Here is a 19,216-nt window from a genome sequence, read left to right as displayed (position 1 = left end):
ATAACATTGCATCTGTCATATTTGCAATTTAGAAACCACACTCTGTCTTTTAAACTAAAAAGCAAAGCAGAAATAATGACCATTTGAACTTTCCTGCAGTAAAACCTTATCTCAAGCTGTTTCTCACTGTTTCTTGTCTGTGTAAGTGCTTCATAAAACAGGACTGTATCAGACCCAGTGGGTCAAATAGCTTAGCGAAGCTCTCTTGCATAGATGACAACTGACATTTTCTAACTCTTCCTGTATTGGAAACAATATGAGACTCTTTTCTTTGCTACTAATGTTCTTTTTCTTAGTACATATACAATTAATTTAATTATCTCACAAGTTTATTTTCGCATCAGGTTTGCTTTAACCACTTTATTCTATCTGGATGAATTCGTTAAACTCTAACGAGACATGTATTCGCATCCTGTGTTACTGCACCGGGTGCGCACCGTTTGCTTCCGGCAGGTTTTACGAGGCGGCGATTGGTGAAGGGGAGCAAGTATTCCCCAAGCCAATCGCAGTGCCTAAAATGAATGGACATGACCCCATCCATGGGCTATGTCCATTCATAATAAATAAATAAATAAAAATCAACGCTTCCTGGTAACCCGGAATATTGTTTCTAGCACCATCTAGTAGCAAAATAAAAAATAAGAGTTACAATATATTTTTTATTTTTTTTTACAATAAATTAATAAAATGAATCCCTTCCAAAGCCCACCTCCAGTTACCAAACACTTGTAAAAAAAATAAATAAAAATAACATTTTAAAAAAAATACATACGGTACATAGTTACCTTAGGGACTGAGCTTTGTTTTTAATGTATGTCATACGGGTATATTACTGTTAATTTAGTAATAAGGGCTTGTAATTATTGGCAAGATGCAAAGAAATTAAATAAAAAAAGTACATCTTTATTTCCAAATAATATATTGTTGCCATACATTGTACTAGTAACATAATTTAAATGTTGTGATAACCGGGACTAATGGGCAAATACAATGTGTGGTCTTATTTATAGTAGCATTGGTTATTATAATTACAAGTAATAACTGAAACAAGTATCATCCACAAAAAGCCTAGTTTGTGGTGAAAAAAAACAAGATATAGATCATTCAGGTGTGATAAGCAGTGATAAAGTTATGGCCAAATGAATATGAGGAGTGCTGACAGGTGAAAATGGCTCTTGGCCGTAAGGTTAAAATGGCCTGTGGGCTGAAATAATTAAATACTGTATATACTACTGTATATTGGGGAGGGGGCTTATATGCGAGTCAATCACTTTTTCCTAGTTTCTGGGGGGAAAATAGGTACCTCAGCTTATACACGGGTCGGGTTATATGCGAGTTTATACAGTATGTAAGATGGATCTAGCTGGTTGCTTGGGTAAAAGAAAAATGCCCCTATACCAGTCCATTGTCAGTACAGACCACTGCATCTGTCAGCACAGCAGTTATATGTGCCTCATATGCTCTGTAGGTGGATATAATGCTGGTCTAAGCACATGGCCTGTTCAGTTTTGGTGAAGGAGGTGTCGCGTGATTGGGCACGGTGGATTGCGGTGAAGCCTTTTGAGACTTAGAGCAGGAGAGCGCTGTTACGTAGTAGATTATTATTCTGTTAATGAACTGTGCTTTTCTGAGTTGTAACGGCTTACCTCTGATCTCTGCAATTATAAATATTGGCTGGACTCCAGCAGGAGATTACACAAATGTGATTAGGAATAAGAAAAGTAGTGCGAGTGCAGCTGAATAGTAAAATTGCTTAGAAACCGCGAGCTTTATGGCGACTTGTTGCATGACCACTGCGAACTGCTTATATAAATTAGACTCCATTATAATTGCTGCATTTACACACTATATTTAACTGTGTATGATGTTTTAGATTACTGTATAAATCATACAGGAGAGTCCTGGTTACCCGGAACTCAACTAACCAGCAGTCTCAACCGAGCAGCACAAATCGCCGGCAGTACTCACAGTGGTGAAGGCCAACTTCTTAGGGTTCGTTTCCATTTGCAACGCAGGTGGCCTTATCTCAGCACTGCTCTGCATTGCATCATGGGTTTCCCCTAGAGGCAGTTACGATTACTGTGCAATCGCGCCAAAATGCTTGCGCCGTGGGTGCAGTCTATGTACTCTCTGATATCCATGCTTTCTTGTTTCCAAAGGTGTGCATATGGAAACAGCACCACGGAAGATGCTGGCGCTATATAAATCAATAATTAATAATAATTATTGGGTACTGCTAGGCTTAAAGCGGACATAACTCAGTACTTCGTCTCTGCTCTAAAAGATAAGCAACAGCATAATAAATACACGGTGGAGAGGCACCCAAGAGTATAAAGAAATAAAAATACATCTAGCATCAGACGCCTCTCCATGAAGCAATGCGTTTCATGAGGTCCAACTAACTTCATCAGGCCAATCACTGTGGTGGGTGAAGTTGAACATCTAGCATCGGTCGCCTGATGCTAGATGTTCAACTTCACCCACCACAGTGATTGGCCTGATGAAGTCAGTTGGATCTCATGAAACGCGTTGCCTTGCGCTCAAATAAACTGTCAATCTTACTGTACCGTAAGTGATTTCTTGTATGAGGTAAGCCACCTCAATCTGTTTTTATATTTACATTTTTATACCTTTGGGCGCCTTTCCATAGTGTGTTTCTCGACATCCAAACCCCCACCCTTCAAAGGGGTGTCCTCCTCGGGCCCCTGGGTTTCAGGTCTTCTTCCTGCAGAGCGGGACCTATACAGGTGGTGACCTGTACCCGTTTGGAGGTGGCTATCCTCCACAGGCGCTGTTGATAGTTGCTTATCTTGCTACCCACCTTTGTGAGTACCACCTTTTTTTAATAATGGGATAACCACATCTCCTGAACATACTACACCATCCGGGCTCCCGGTGTCTCTGTGTTTTTTACTTTGTCCACCTCAATATTCCAACAACATAATAACCTTTAAATAAAAACATTTCTTTGTTACAGCTGATACAAATCCTGCAATAAATATGCAGTGTGTTTACTTCCTGCTTTCATGGAAGCAGGCATAGGGTTAACATCCTGTGTTTACAAATTAGCTGCTCTGCCGTGACCTGACAAAGCTAAGAAGATCAAATTACAGTGGTGAGAGAATTTGGAAAGTTGGAGGCGCCCAATTGGATTGAGAACTAGATCTTCAATTTCGTGTATATGAAGATATGTTTGTTAAATAATATAAAAAATTCTTTAAAAAATGCAAAAAAAAGCCTCCGGACTTTTGAACTGCTACACAGCCGGCACTCATTTGACCTGAGGAAGCGGCTTACGTCGAGAAACGCGTTGTCATAGTGCTGTTCGCAATCAATAAATGAAATTATATTTTTTGCATTTTATTAAGAAATTTTGATATTATTTAAGAAACATATCTTCATATACACGATCTTCCTCAAATTGAAGATCTAGTACTCAATCCAATTGGGCGCCTCCAACCTTCCAAATTCTCTTATCATTTCCTACTTAGTAGGACCTTTTTGTTCTCTCTCATCAGGAGAGTCGAAAATATTTTTTCATTTTTGGAGTTGCGACCGAGAATCTACGGAAAAAGGCAAGTGGAGACAGTATCTCTCCACCTGCATATACGAGTGGTTGCCTCTTTGGAGCAACCCACCTTTGTGAGTATATCTATACTAGCCTTTCTTTTCGCCAAACCAATTAAGAAGGTATTACACCAGATCGGGCTCCCGGTTGCTGGGTGTTTGTCCATTTTTCTCTTGCCAGTTTTTGTATCAAATTACAGTGGTGATTAGTCACAGATAAGGGGGACTTCTGTCCTGTGCAAGAGTTCATGTGCACTTTAATTACTTTCAGGCAAGGAACACAATTGAGTGTTTTCGTACGCATTTTCTGCACAGAAAAAATGAGAACTCATGGTAATCAATGGGTTAGTTCACACTTAATGTGTTTTTCGCACGCAGAAAAAAAACTGACATTCTGCATACTGATTCTGCACATTTACAGATTACATTAGCTGCAGTGAAAAAACGTGCGCGTTTTCCTGCATAGAAACACACTTGGTGTGCAGAAAACGTACGCAGAAAAACGCGCGCAGAAAACTGAAAGACAAGTGTGTCCCCTGTCTAAGTTACAAGATTTTAACATTCAATACAGCGTTCATGGTATGTATATTGAATGGGGTATAGTGTTGTATTAGCTAGGCCTAGTTTTATTATTGAGTCTCAAGCAATGAGAAAGCATACTTATCTGGCACCAGCCAGTTCCTGTTGGCGCTGGATAACCCAGAGCCTCGAGTACTGTTTTAGCCATAGACCCTGGACAAGTCTGACTGGATTAGCAGCATGCCTGTTTCAGGTGTGTGATTCAAACACTACTGATGCCAGGAGATCAAAAGAACTGCCAGGCAACTGGCATTGTTTAAAGGGACACCGACCACTTGCTAAAAATCAAATATTGACTTACCCGGGCCTTCCTCTAACCCACTGTAGGCCCCAAGGTCCCCCGGCGTCCTCCTGGCTCCTCTCCCTGTCCCGGCTGGCGGATCCGCTATCAGACGGCTTTGGGCTGAAGTCGTCAGGCCTGGTTCCCTCTTCCTCATTTAGAGACATCACGCAGGCCGGCTCCACGTCATTACGCAGGCCAGCATGAGAGTCCTGCGCATGCGCGTTTCGATATTAGAGAACTGTGCATGCGCAGGACTATCACGCCGGTGGGCGTGATGACGTGGAGCCGGCCTGCGTGATGTCGCTAAATGAGGAAGAGGGAACCAGGCCTGACGACTTCAGCCCAAAGCCGTCTGATAGCGGATCCACCAACCGGGACAGGGAGAGGAGCCAGGAGGACGCCGGGGGACCTTGGGGCCTACGGTGGGCTGGAGGAAGCCCCAGGTAAGTCAATATTTCATTTTTAGCAAGTGCTCAGTGTTTTTTTTAATGCTGACCTAAACTCTTCCACAGGAGAGAATGAAAACACAGAGAAACCCAACCTGTATGTATTTAGAGATAACAGTTTGTCTAATGCCTGGTACACACCATGCAATTTCCCATCAGATAGATGAGTCAAATCCATTATTTGCTACAGATCATACCTGATTTCCAATAGTTTTTCTGATCAATTTTTCAATCACTTCTATACAAAATCAATCAGAAAATGTTTCAAAATCAGATCAGACGTTTTGTAAAAAAACAACTTGACCTGTCTATTTGTTGGGAAATTATCCATTATGTGGAAGTAGTGGATTACTGTAATTTGAGCTGTCAGCTCTGTCTGATCTATGCCATGAGTGCACTGTTCAGACAGGCTAATATGTAAACACAGGAGGTTAACTCTTTCTCTGCTCCCATGAAACTAGGAAGTAACCACTTTACAGAATCTCAGAAGGAGTTCTGTAGACTGCAACACATTAATGGTTTTCTTTAAAGGTTAGTATGCTGCTGCTTATCTCTTAGAGTAGAGAAAAAATTCAGAGTTTAGGTCCACTTTAAAAGGAAATAAATATGGCAGCCTCCATATCCCTCTCATCTTGGGTTCAGATTTCAGGTATGTAGGGATGTTGCCTTCTGTGATTCAGTCTCGAGACTTGCTCATGTACATAAAATAAGGAGGGTAAGAGGTGCCCAGGGATTTGTAAAATTAGGTTAAGGACAACAAAAGTGGAATAAAAAAGGTGGCTTTATTTAGAAATTAAATTTATCGTGCACTGGCAATGCGTTCCGTGGGTCTAAGCCCACTGCCTCAGGCCAAATAATAATGCCTAATGTTATTAAATACAAGGACCTCAGCGCTCGAGCACAGAAAATATAAAATATAAACATATGTACCAGTCTTAAATGAGTCATCAGGGCGATAACGAAAATAAGTGCTACTTACCCGGGCTTCATCCAGCCCCAAGTTCCCAGCATGTCCCTCGCTGCAGCTTCGTGGTCAGTCGTTTGCCGCCGCTGCCTCCCAGTCCCATGGCAATGACGTGAGCCCGACCTGGAGGTTGACCTGTTCTGTGCTTGCACGAGCGGTGCTGTTAATCACCGCCATGTGGTTCAGAGTGCACTGCGTAGGCGCAGTACGCTCCGGTCCACGTGGCGGTGATTGACAATGCCGCTCGTGCAGGCGCAGTACAGGCCGACCTCTAGGTCGACCTGATGTCATTGCCGGGGACCGGGAAGCTTCACAGGCAAACGGCTCACCGCGGAGTTGCAGCGAGGGGCATGCTGGGAGCTTGGGGCTGGACGAAGCCCTGGGTAAGTAGCAATTATTGTTCTCATATTCCCTGATGACTCCTTTAAAGGAATAATTAAGTCACCTAAAAAAATGACTTTTACTCACCTGGGGCTCCCCTCAGCCTCCTGCAGCTGAACGGTGCCCTCGCCGTGTCCCTCCGATGCGCCTGGTCTCGCCGGCGGCCACTTCCGGTTTGGCCGTCACCGGCCGACAGGCTGTGAACGCGGCTGATTATCTGTGTCCCCGGACGCAATAGCGCCCTCTATAATGCTATTGCGTCCGGGGACGCGGATAATCAGCCGCGTTCACAGCCTGTCGGCCGGTGACGGCCAAACCGGAAGTGGCCGCCGGCGAGACCAGCCGCATCGGAGGGACACGGCGAGGGCACCGTTCAGCTGCAGGGGGCTGAGGGGAGCCCCAGGTGAGTAAAAGTCATTTTTTTTACGTGACTTAAGTATTCCTTTAAGATATTCACATTCAAATGCAGGATGCCTACAACATACATAACGATACTTAAAAGTATACAAAAGCATAAATATACATGGGTTCTTGTTAAATGCATTTTGAGTATCATTATGTATGTTGTAGGCATCCTGCATTTGAATATCTAAGCATGGATGCATGGACCGACAGGAACCCCAGTGACATACTTCCTGCCCAGCAGGGGATACATCACTAACCAGGGGGCGGGCCTTTGCATATGACCCTGTCACTGCACCATGGCGCAAGTTCATATAATGCCTCATTTAAGACTGTGGAATCAGAGTCGAGGAGTCAGAGTCAGAGCAATTTTGAGTACCAGGAGTTAATGGTTTCATAAACTGAGGAGTCAGATGATTTTTGTACTGATTCCACAGCCCTCATTTCTGCATGCACTGCATCACACTCATCCAGGCCCGGATTTACATCTCTGGATCCAATAGGCACAGATCTCCTGGCACCTTAGACTTTCCCCTCCATCAATCTACAAACCCCCACCAAACTGCACCGCAAGTGTGCTGGCGGGTGCCACTGCCACTCCAATCTTACCTACCTTGCTACAGGTGCCCCTTACTATAGGATTAGGTAGCCAGAGGTATCCTCAGTATTAAGTTGCCCCTAACTGAAGGGAGATCTCATCAGTGGAATGTGGAGAGTTGTGTGAGTAACCTTTCATTTACACGCCGCTTACGACTCTGCATATGGAAGGAAGGAGGGAGGCACTCAGGGAGGGGACTGAGCCGCCTTTCCATCAGGTGCCTGTAGGCACATGCCTACAGTGCCTTATGATAAATCCAGCCCTGCACTCATCCAGTGTAAAATCGGCCTGATTTACCCCTGAACTGAGTGTGTGGGAATGTCCAGGCGCGCGCAAAAAAAAAGATCTACTTACCCAGGGCTTCCTTCAGCCCCTGGCAGCCTCTATGTCCCTTGCCGCAGCTCCACTCTGAGCCGCTGGCCCGGGGTCCTTGCGAGGTCATCCTCTACTGCTCCTTCCCGAGCACCGCTGTCAATCAAGTCCACGTTGTCTGGAGTGTACTGCGCAGGCACAGAAGTTCTCTCACTTCATTCCCCGTGTAGCATTCCTGGTATACTGTGTCAGCTCGGTGCCCAGCAGAGCTGCAACCTGTCTGGGGAGATTGAGCTTGGAACTATAGTGTTCTATGGCCGTTCCAAGGGATGGGCTAAGAGAGGGGGAACTGTCACTTCCTCCCCGCCCATAACCAATGTTCTGCTCAGTCGAATATTACAGTTGAGCAGAGTGGGGCCCACAGGGGGCGCTACACAGTGAGGATGGCAATGTGACATACGTCACAGCACCACACATGCAACATGATTAAATTTATTAAAACACACACTCAGTTCAGGGGTAGGCTGGCTCGCACTATGCTATTTCCTATCAGATCGACACGTCGAATCGATAATTTCTAGCATGTCCGATCTGCTCTACATCAAGAATGAGATTTTGTGCAGTATTAATCTGAAATCGATCTCGTTCTCAATCGGGAAATTGCATTAGCTACACCACTGTCTGGCTGGGAGCTGTTGTGCAGCTAAAGCACCACAGACTCCTCCTCCTCCCGTACCTGGCCATGTATAGCTAGGAGAGAGATGTCTCTTCCTATGTCAGTTATCTCCATGCAGGCAAATGTCCTGGTATTTGAGCCCTACATCTGCAAGGCACTCAGTGTAGCTGATGTGAGAAAGGATTACAAATGCCAGTAATGAAAATCACAACAGGAAAATCCCTGAATGACAAGATAATCATCAGCTAAGTGCAGGGAATGCAGTCTACAGAACAGCCTGAACTGTGGAAGACGGTTTGAAAGGAAATGCTGTGAGCTGATGGACCAGCAATCGTGTGACTGAAACTACAAATTATGTAACATTGCCACTGTTATGTGTGGTATGCTTAGAGTTGTTTGAAATTAAAGAGGCCCTGTAGTGACATATAGCAGAATGCAGTAAAGAGGCCCTGTAGTGACGTATAGCAGAATGCAGTAAAGAGGTCCTGTAGTGACATATAGCAGAATGCAGTAAAGAGGCCCTGTAGTGACATATATCAGAATGCAGTAAAGAGGCACTGTAGTGACATATAGCAGAATGCAGTAAAGAGGCCCTGTAGTGACATATAGCAGAATGCAGTAAAGAGGCCCTGTAGTGACATATATCAGAATGCAGTAAAGAGGCACTGTAGTGACATATATCAGAATGCAGTAAAGAGGCCCTGTAGTGACATATAGCAGAATGCAGTAAAGAGGCCCTGTAGTGACATATATCAGAATGCAGTAAAGAGGCCCTGTAGTGACATATATCAGAATGCAGTAAAGAGGCACTGTAGTGACATATAGCAGAATGCAGTAAAGAGGCTCTGTAGTGACATATAGCAGAATGCAGTAAAGAGGCCCTGTAGTGACATATAGCAGAATGCAGTAAAGAGGTCCTGTAGTGACATATAGCAGAATGCAGTAAAGAGGCCCTGTAGTGACATATAGCAGAATGCAGTAAAGAGGCCCTGTAGTGACATATAGCAGAATGCAGTAAAGAGGTCCTGTAGTGACATATAGCAGAATGCAGTAAAGAGGCCCTGTAGTGGCATATAGCAGAATGCAGTAAAGAGGCCCTGTAATGACATATAGCAGAATGCAGTAAAGAGGCACTGTAGTGACATATAGCAGGATGCAGTAAAGAGGCCCTGTAGTGGCATATAGCAGAATGCAGTAAAGAGGCCCTGTAGTGACATATAGCAGAATGCAGTAAAGTGGCCCTGTAGTGACATATAGCAGAATACAGTAAAGAGGCCCTGTAGTGACATATAGCAGAATGCAGTAAAGAGGCCCTGTAGTGACGTATAGCAGAATGCAGTAAAGAGGCCCTGTAGTGACATATAGCAGAATGCAGTAAAGAGGCCCTGTAGTGACATATAGCAGAATGCAGTAAAGAGGCCCTGTAGTGACATATATCAGGATGCAGTAAAGAGGCCCTGTAGTGACATATAGCAGAATGCAGTAAAGAGGCCCTGTAGTGACATATAGAAGAATGCAGTAAAGAGGCCCTGTAGTGACATATAGCAGGATGCAGTAAAGAGGCCCTGTAGTGGCATATAGCAGAATGCAGTAAAGAGGCCATGTAGTGGCATATAGGGGAATGCAGTAAAGAGGCCCTGTAGTGACATATAGCAGAATGCAGTAAAGAGACACTGTAGTGACCTATAGCAGAATGCAGTAAAGAGGCCCTGTAGTGGCATATAGCAGAATGCAGTAAAGAGGCCCTGTAATGACATATAGCAGAATGCAGTAAAGAGGCACTGTAGTGACATATAGCAGGATGCAGTAAAGAGGCCCTGTAGTGACATATAGCAGAATGCAGTAAAGAGGCCCTGTAGTGACATATAGCAGAATGCAGTAAAGAGGCCCTGTAGTGACCTATAGCAGAATGCAGTAAAGATGCCCTGTAGTAGCATATAGCAGAATGCAGTAAAGAGGTCCTGTAATGACATATAACAGAATGCAGTAAAGAGGCCCTGTAATGACATATAACAGAATGCAGTAAAGAGGCCCTGTAGTGACATATAGCAGAATGCAGTAAAGAGGCACTGTAGTGACATATAGCAGAATGCAGTAAAGAGGCCATGTAGTGACATATAGCAGAATGCAGTAAAGAGGTCCTGTAGTGACATATAGCGGAATGCAATAAAGAGGCCCTGTAATGACATATAACAGAATGCAGTAAAGAGGCCCTGTAGTGACATATAGCAGAATGCAGTAAAGAGGCACTGTAGTGACATATAGCAGAATGCAGTAAAGAGGCCATGTAGTGACATATAGCAGAATGCAGTAAAGAGGTCCTGTAGTGACATATAGCAGAATGCAGTAAAGAGGCCCTGTAGTGGCATATAGCAGAAAGCAGTAAAGAGGCCCTGTAATGACATATAGCAGAATGCAGTAAAGAGGCACTGTAGTGACATATATCAGGATGCAGTAAAGAGGCCCTGTAGTGACATATAGCAGAATGCAGTAAAGAGGCCCTGTAGTGACATATAGCAGGATGCAGTAAAGAGGCCCTGTAGTGGCATATAGCAGAATGCAGTAAAGAGGCCATGTAGTGGCATATAGGGGAATGCAGTAAAGAGGCCCTGTAGTGACATATAGCAGAATGCAGTAAAGAGGCCCTGTAGTGGCATATAGCAGAATGCAGTAAAGAGGCCCTGTAATTACATATAACAGAATGCAGTAAAGAGGCCCTGTAGTGGCATATAGCAGAATTCAGTAAAGAGGTCCTGTAATGACATATAACAGAATGCAGTAAAGAGGCCCTGTAGTGACATATAGCAGAATGCAGTAAAGATGCCCTGTAGTGACATATAGCAGAATGCAGTAAAGAGGCCCTGTAGTGACATATAGCAGAATGCAGTAAAGAGGTCCTGTAATGACATATAACAGAATGCAGTAAAGAGGCACTTTAGTGACCTATAGCAGAATGCAGTAAAGAGGCCATGTAGTGACATATAGCAGAATGCAGTAAAGAGGCCATGTAGTGATATATAGCAGAATGCAGTAAAGAGGCCCTGTAGTGGCATATAGCAGAATGCAGTAAAGAGGCCCTGTAGTGACATATAGCAGAATGCAGTAAAGAGGCCCTGTAGTGACAAATAACAATGCAGTAAAGAGGCACTGTAGTGACCTATAGCAGAATGCAGTAAAGATGCCCTGTAGTAGCATATAGCAGAATTCAGTAAAGAGGTCCTGTAATGACATATAACAGAATGCAGTAAAGAGGCCCTGTAGTGACATATAGCAGAATGCAGTAAAGATGCCCTGTAGTAGCATATAGCAGAATGCAGTAAAGAGGTCCTGTAATGACATATAACAGAATGCAGTAAAGAGGCACTTTAGTGACCTATAGCAGAATGCAGTAAAGAGGCCATGTAGTGACATATAGCAGAATGCAGTAAAGAGGCCCTGTAGTGACATATAGCAGAATGCAGTAAAGAGGCCCTGTAGTGACAAATAACAATGCAGTAAAGAGGCACTGTAGTGACCTATAGCAGAATGCAGTAAAGATGCCCTGTAGTAGCATATAGCAGAATTCAGTAAAGAGGTCCTGTAATGACATATAACAGAATGCAGTAAAGAGGCCCTGTAGTGACATATAGCAGAATGCAGTAAAGAGGCCCTGTAGTGACATATAGCAGAATGCAGTAAAGAGGCCATGTAGTGGCATATAGCAGAGTGCAGTAAAGAGGCCCTGTAGTGACATATAGCAGAATGCAGTAAAGAGGCCATGTAGTGGCATATAGCAGAATGCAGTAAAGAGGCCCTGTAGTGACATATAGCAGAATGCAGTAAAGAGGCCCTGTAGTGACATATAGTAGAATGCAGTAAAGAGGCTCTGTAGTGACATATAGCGGAATGCAGTAAAGAGGCCCTGTAGTGACATATAGCAGAATGCAGTAAAGAGGCCATGTAGTGGCATATAGCAGAATGCAGTAAAGAGGCCCTGTAGTGACATATAGCAGAATGCAGTAAAGAGGCCATGTAGTGGCATATAGCAGAGTGCAGTAATGAGGTCCTGTAATGACATATAACAGAATGCAGTAAAGAGGCCCTGTAGTGACATATAGCAGAATGCAGTAAAGAGGCACTGTAGTGACATATAGCAGAATGCAGTAAAGAGGCCCTGTAGTGATCTATAGCAGAATGCAGTAAAGAGGCCATGCAGTGACATATAGCAGAATGCAGTAAAGAGGCCATGTAGTGGCATATAGCAGGATGCAGTAAAGAGGCCATGCAGTGACATATAGCAGAATGCAGTAAAGAGGCCCTGTAGTGACATATAGCAGAATGCAGTAAAGAGGCCCTGTAGTGACATATAGCAGAATGCAGTAAAGAGGCCCTGTAGTGACATATAGCAGAATGCAGTAAAGAGGCCCTGTAGTGACATATAGCAGAATGCAGTAAAGAGGCCCTGTAGTGATCTATAGCAGAATGCAGTAAAGAGGCCATGCAGTGACATATAGCAGAATGCAGTAAAGAGGCCCTGTAGTGACATATAGCAGAATGCAGTAAAGAGGCCCTGTAGTGACATATAGCAGAATGCAGTAAAGAGGCCCTGTAGTGATCTATAGCAGAATGCAGTAAAGAGGCCATGCAGTGACATATAGCAGAATGCAGTAAAGAGGCCATGTAGTGGCATATAGCGGAATGCAATAAAGAGGCACTGTAGTGATCTATAGCAGAATGCAGTGTAGTGACATATAGCAGAATGCAATAAAGAGGCCATGTAGTGGCATATAGCGGAATGCAATAAAGAGGCACTGTAGTGATCTATAGCAGAATGCAGTAAATTATTAAGGATAACCACTTTTATGGCAGTTTTTTTTCTGGTTTCAGCCTCAGAAACACTTCCTATATCTATATATTGCTGTAGATTAATATGAAACTCCGCCCTCCCAGTTATGCTTAACCTAGGCTGTTTAACTGTGCAGAATTTTCCTCCCAGAGCAGGAGACTAGGGATTATTTTGAATGGCTTCTGAAATCTCAGAAACAAACATTCCGCATAGCTGCTCCTGGCAGTACTAAAGATTTTGCCACCTGTGCTAAATTTCAGAATGTACTGTTAGGTAGGGACTAGGGTAGGATTAGATGTGAGCTCCTTTGAGTATAGTGAGTACTCTGTAGAGTGCTGTGGAAGATGCCAATGCTATAGAAAATAATAATAAGAGTAATAATCAAGGAGAAAAGGGAAGGAGAATGAGGGATTAGATTGTGAGCTCCTCTGAGGACAGTCAGTGACATGACTATGTTACTCTGTAAAGTGCTGCAGAAGATGTCACTGCTATATAAATACATAATAATAATGTGGTAGGACATTAGACTATGACTATGGAAGGATTAGAGTGTGAGCTCCTCTCAAGGACAGTCAGCGACATGACTATGTACTCTGTAAAGTGCTGCAGAAGATGTCACTGCTATATAAATACAAAATAATAATATGGTAGGACATTAGACTATGACTATGGTAGGATTAGAGTGTGAGCTCCTCTCAAGGACAGTCAGTGACATGACTATGTACTCTGTAAAGTGCTGCAGAAGATGTTGCGCTATATAAACACATAATAATAATATGGTAGGACATTAGACTATGAGTATGGTAGGATTAGACTGTGATCTCCTCTGAGGACAGTCAGTGACATGACTATGTACTCTGTAAAGTGCTGCAGAAGATGTCAGAGCTATATAAATACATACATACAAATAGGACATCAGACTATGACTATGGTAGGATAAGACTGAGAGCTTATCTGAGCACGGTCAGTTACATAATTATGTACACTTGGGTTCACTTTAAATATTTTACAATCTTTGGAAAGCCTATGGGTGAATTTGGTAGTTAAAGTGAAAATAGGTTCAGCTGAAAATTCTCTCTCTTTTTCTCCAATGTATGTCTATGTTTGTCTGTCTGTCTTCTATTTATGCTTCTTTCTTTATAGAAATGTATCTATATTGTGTTTCTCTGTGACATATTACGCTCTGTGCCACAAATCCAATGTAATGTGTTGTTTTGCGTACCGCTGTGCTCTCACTTCTGTGCAGGATGCTGGAATACAGAATTATGTAAGCCCGGAGTCTCCCTTTACCCCTCCACCTTCTTCCTAATGAGTTCACACTATGCGCGGCGCGTCAGGCTGAGCTGCCACATGTGAACTCGCTTCTCACACAACTGTATGTTTATATCTCTGAGTAGTAACAGATCCCATTCGCTAAACATGCGTGTTACATGGCTATTGTTCATGCTATGACAATAACTATAACACACTATAACATATGGGGCCTGCGTTCCATCATGCCCACGTCATTCTGCGGGCGCTACGCAACTCGCACAGCGTGAAAATGTGGTCCCAGATGAAATAACAGAGTGTGCTGACAAAGTGCGGATTCTGAAGGTCAATATATGATGCAGAAGCAGTCAGGGTGCATTGAGCTAGCGTCATCCAGTCCATGATTATCAGCCAAAGCTGGGCAACAGCCGAGCACCGCAAAATAACCATTCTATAGCAAGCAGCCAAAACTAGAAATCTGCCTCTATGCATATCTATATCCCCCCCCAACACACACACACACACACACACACACACACACACACACACACACACACACACACACACACACACACACACACACACACACACACACACACACACACACCACCCACACACACACACACACACACACACCACACACACCACACACACACACACACACACACACACACACACACACACACACACACACACACACACACACACACACACATGACTGTATAGCACAGGGGCATACACCCTCCCCCCCCCCCACATGTACACACACTGATGAGTGTATAGCACAGGTATGCACCCCCCACACACACACACACACACACACACACACAAACACTGATGACTGTATAGCACAGGTATACACCCCCACACACACACACACACATATATACACACACACACACACTGATGACTGTATAGCACAGGTATACACCCCCCCCCCCACACACACACACATATATACACACACACACACACTGATGAGTGTATAGCACAGGTATACACCCCCCCCCCCCACACACACACACTGATGAGTGTATAGCACAGGTATACACCCCCCCCCACACACACACACATACACACACACACACACACACACACACTGATGACTGTATAGCACAGGTATACACCCCCCCCCCCACACACACACACACATATACACACACACACACTGGTGACTGTATAGCACAGGGGCATTTACCCCCCACCCCACGCACACACACACTGATGACTGTATAACACAGGGGCATACACCCTCCCCCCCCCACATGCACACACACTGATGAGTGTATAGCACAGGTATACACCCCCCCCCACACACACATATACACACACACAAACACTGATGACTGTATAGCACAGGTATACACCCCCCCCCCACACACACACACTGATGACTGTATAGCACAGGTATACACCCCCCCACACACACACACATATACACACACACACACACTGGTGACTGTATAGCACAGGGGCATTTACCCCCCACCCCACACACACACACTGATGACTGTATAGCACAGGGGCATACACCCTCCCCCCCCCCACATGCACACACACTGATGAGTGTATAGCACAGGTATACACCCCCCCCACACACACACACACATATACACACACACAAACACTGATGACTGTATAGCACAGGTATACACCCCCCCCCCCACACACACACACACATATACACACACACACACACACACACACACACACTGATGACTGTATAGCACAGAGGCACATACCCCCCACCCCCCACACACACACACACTGATGACTGTATAGCACAGGGGCATACACCCTCCCCCCCCCCCCACATGCACACACACTGATGAGTGTATAGCACAGGTATACACCCCCCCCCCACACACACACACATATACACACACACCAAACACTGATGACTGTATAGCACAGGTATACACCCCCCCCCCCCCACACACACACACACATATACACACACACACACACACTGATGACTGTATAGCACAGGGGCATTTACCCCCCACCCCACACACACACACACACACACACACTGATGACTGTATAGCACAGGGGCATACACCCTCCCCCCCCCCACATGCACACACACTGATGAGTGTATAGCACAGGTATACACCCCCCCCCCCCCCACACACACACACGCACATATACACACACACACACTGATGACTGTATAGCACAGGGGCATTTACCCCCCCCCCCCACACACACACACACTGATGACTGTATAGCACAGGGGCATACACCCCCCCCCCCCCCACATGCACACACACTGATGAGTGTATAGCACAGGAATACACCTCCCCCACATATACACAAACACACTGTACACACACACACACACTGATGACTGTATAGCACAGACATACAACCCCCCCCCCCCCCACATACACACACACACTGATGAGTGTATAGCACGGGCATACACTCCCCCCCCCCACACACACACATACACACACACTGATGAGTTTATAACACAGGCATACTTCACCCCCACATACACACACAATCACACAGTGTATAGCACAGGCATACACCCTCCACCCCCCCTCCACAAACACACACATACACACACTGTACACACATACATACATACACACACACACACACACACTGTTACACACAAACAGGAGTCTATAGCACTGGCATATACCCCCCCCCCCCCCCCCCCCCACACACACACACATGGATTAGCAGGGAATACTCCAGGGATTGCCTATAGTAACACAGCATGCGATGCCCCGGGCTCTGGCACTGCAGCCGCACAGCAGTAAATACAATCTGAGGATCACCCTGTGGTGTGATGTATCCAGGCTCTGTCTGCAGCCAGATGCTGCTGCTGTTGATCTTCCAGCATCAATCTGTGATACAATGTCTGCATGCAAATAGCAGCACATCACAAGGACACAGTGATCCCATCCCAGCAGCATGGAGTGTCATCATCATCATCATACTCACAGGCAACTGTCACCAGCAGCACCAGCAGGATCAGCAGCTCAGGGGACATTGTACCCGCACAATAGGGAGAGAGGGGCCCTGGTCCTCCCAGAGCCACTACACAATATTGTCAGTCGCAGCACACCCAGCTAGATAGCATGTCTCCTCCTACTGGGGCCGGCTGAGCACATATGTGAGGTGTGAGCCCCCAGCCAGCACACTGCAGCATCGCTGGGCAGCAGAGGGAACACCTGCAGCTCTGTGCAGGCTGAAGTCACCCAATGTCCCTGATTTATTATTATTCTTCAGCTATGTCTCTAATATCCAGAAAGAAATACCCTCCTGGCCTGCCTGGAACTATCCTATTCACCAGTCACGACCTAGCCAGATCTGTATACAACTGTGATGTGTAGTCACCAGTCACGACCTAGCCAGATCTGTATACAACTGTGATGTGCGCGGCTCTGTATCTGAGGGGGAAAAAGAGACATACACCATTAATTATGTGCTGTGGATTATTACATAGAGTAGCAGCTTAAGCATATTGTTGTGTATTTTTTTAGCGATGACATTATCCACAACACTTTACAGTTAGTACACTGGTTTATTCATGTCAGTGTCTGTCCCACAGAGGAACCCACACTCTAATCCTACCACAGTCATAGTGTAATGTCCTACCATGTTATTATTATGTATTTATATAGCACTGACATCTTCTGCAGCACATTACAGAGTACATAGTCATGTCACTGACTGTCCTCAGGGGAGCTCACACTCTAATCCTACCATAGTCATAGTCTAATGTCCTACCATACTATCATTATTATGTATTTATATAGCACTGACATCTTCTGCAGCACTTTACAGAGTACGTAGTCATGTCACTGACTGTCCTCAGAGGAGCTCACAATCTAATCCCTACCATAGTCATAGTCTAATGTCCTACCATATTATTATTATGTATTTATATAGCATTGACATCTTCTGCAGCACATTACAGAGTACATAGTCATGTCACTGACTGTCCTCAGAGGAGGTCACAATCTAATCCCTACCATAGCCATAGTCTAATGTCCTACCATATTATTATTATGTATTTATATAGCATTGACATCTTCTGCAGCACATTACAGAGTACATAGTCATGTCACTGACTGTCCTCAGAGGAGCTCACAATCTAATCTCTACCATAGCCATAGTCTAATGTCCTACCATATTATTATTATGTATTTATATAGCATTGATATCTTCTGCAGCACATTACAGAGTACATAGCCATGTCACTGACTGTCCTCAGAGGAGCTCACAATCTAATCCCTACCATAGCCATAGTCTAATGTCCTACCATATTATTATTATGTATTTATATAGCATTGACATCTTCTGCAGCACATTACAGAGTACATAGTCATGTCACTGACTGTCCTCAGAGGAGCTCACAATCTAATCCCTACCATAGCCATAGTCTAATGTCCTACCATATTATTATTATGTATTTATATAGCACTGACATCTTCTGAAGCACTTTACAGAATACATAGTCATGACACTGACTGTCCTCAGAGGAGCTCACAATATAATTCCTACCATAATCAAAGTTTAATGTCCTACCATATTATTATTATGTATTTATATAGCACTGACATCATCTGCAGCACTTTACAGAGTTCAGTCATGTCACTGACTGTCCTCAGAGGAGCTCACAATCTAATTTCACCATAGTCATAGTGTAACGTTTTACCATATTATTCTTATGATGATTATTATTATATAGCATTGACATCTTCTACAGCACTTTTCAAAGTACATAATCATATCACTGACTGTCCTCAGAGGAGCTCACAGTTTAATACTACTGTAGTCATAGTCTTAAATCCTACCATATTATTTATAAGTATTTATATAGCATTGTCATCTTCTACAGAACTTTTTGTAATACAGTCATGTCACTGACTGTCCTCAGAGGAGCTCACAATCTAATCCTACCATAGTCAT

At 44.3% G+C, this 19,216-nt stretch overlaps 1 protein-coding gene across 1 annotated transcript in view; it reads right to left on the bottom strand.

The window, feature by feature from the left end:
* Positions 1–17,356, bottom strand: part of LOC137525392 (uncharacterized) — a 55,014-nt gene extending 37,658 nt beyond the window's left edge. Inside the window, exon 1 of the mRNA XM_068246466.1 lies at positions 17,243–17,356. Coding sequence (XP_068102567.1) covers positions 17,243–17,291 — 49 coding nt within the window. The 5' untranslated portion in view covers positions 17,292–17,356. The remainder of the gene's footprint in view (positions 1–17,242) is intronic.
* Positions 17,357–19,216: the final 1,860 nt, after the last annotated feature.

Source organism: Hyperolius riggenbachi, chromosome 7, assembly GCF_040937935.1.
Source record: "Hyperolius riggenbachi isolate aHypRig1 chromosome 7, aHypRig1.pri, whole genome shotgun sequence".
NCBI lineage: Eukaryota > Metazoa > Chordata > Amphibia > Anura > Hyperoliidae > Hyperolius > Hyperolius riggenbachi.
The sequence above is the reverse complement of the archived record's forward strand: the minus strand, read 5'-3'. Positions and strand labels throughout refer to the sequence as shown.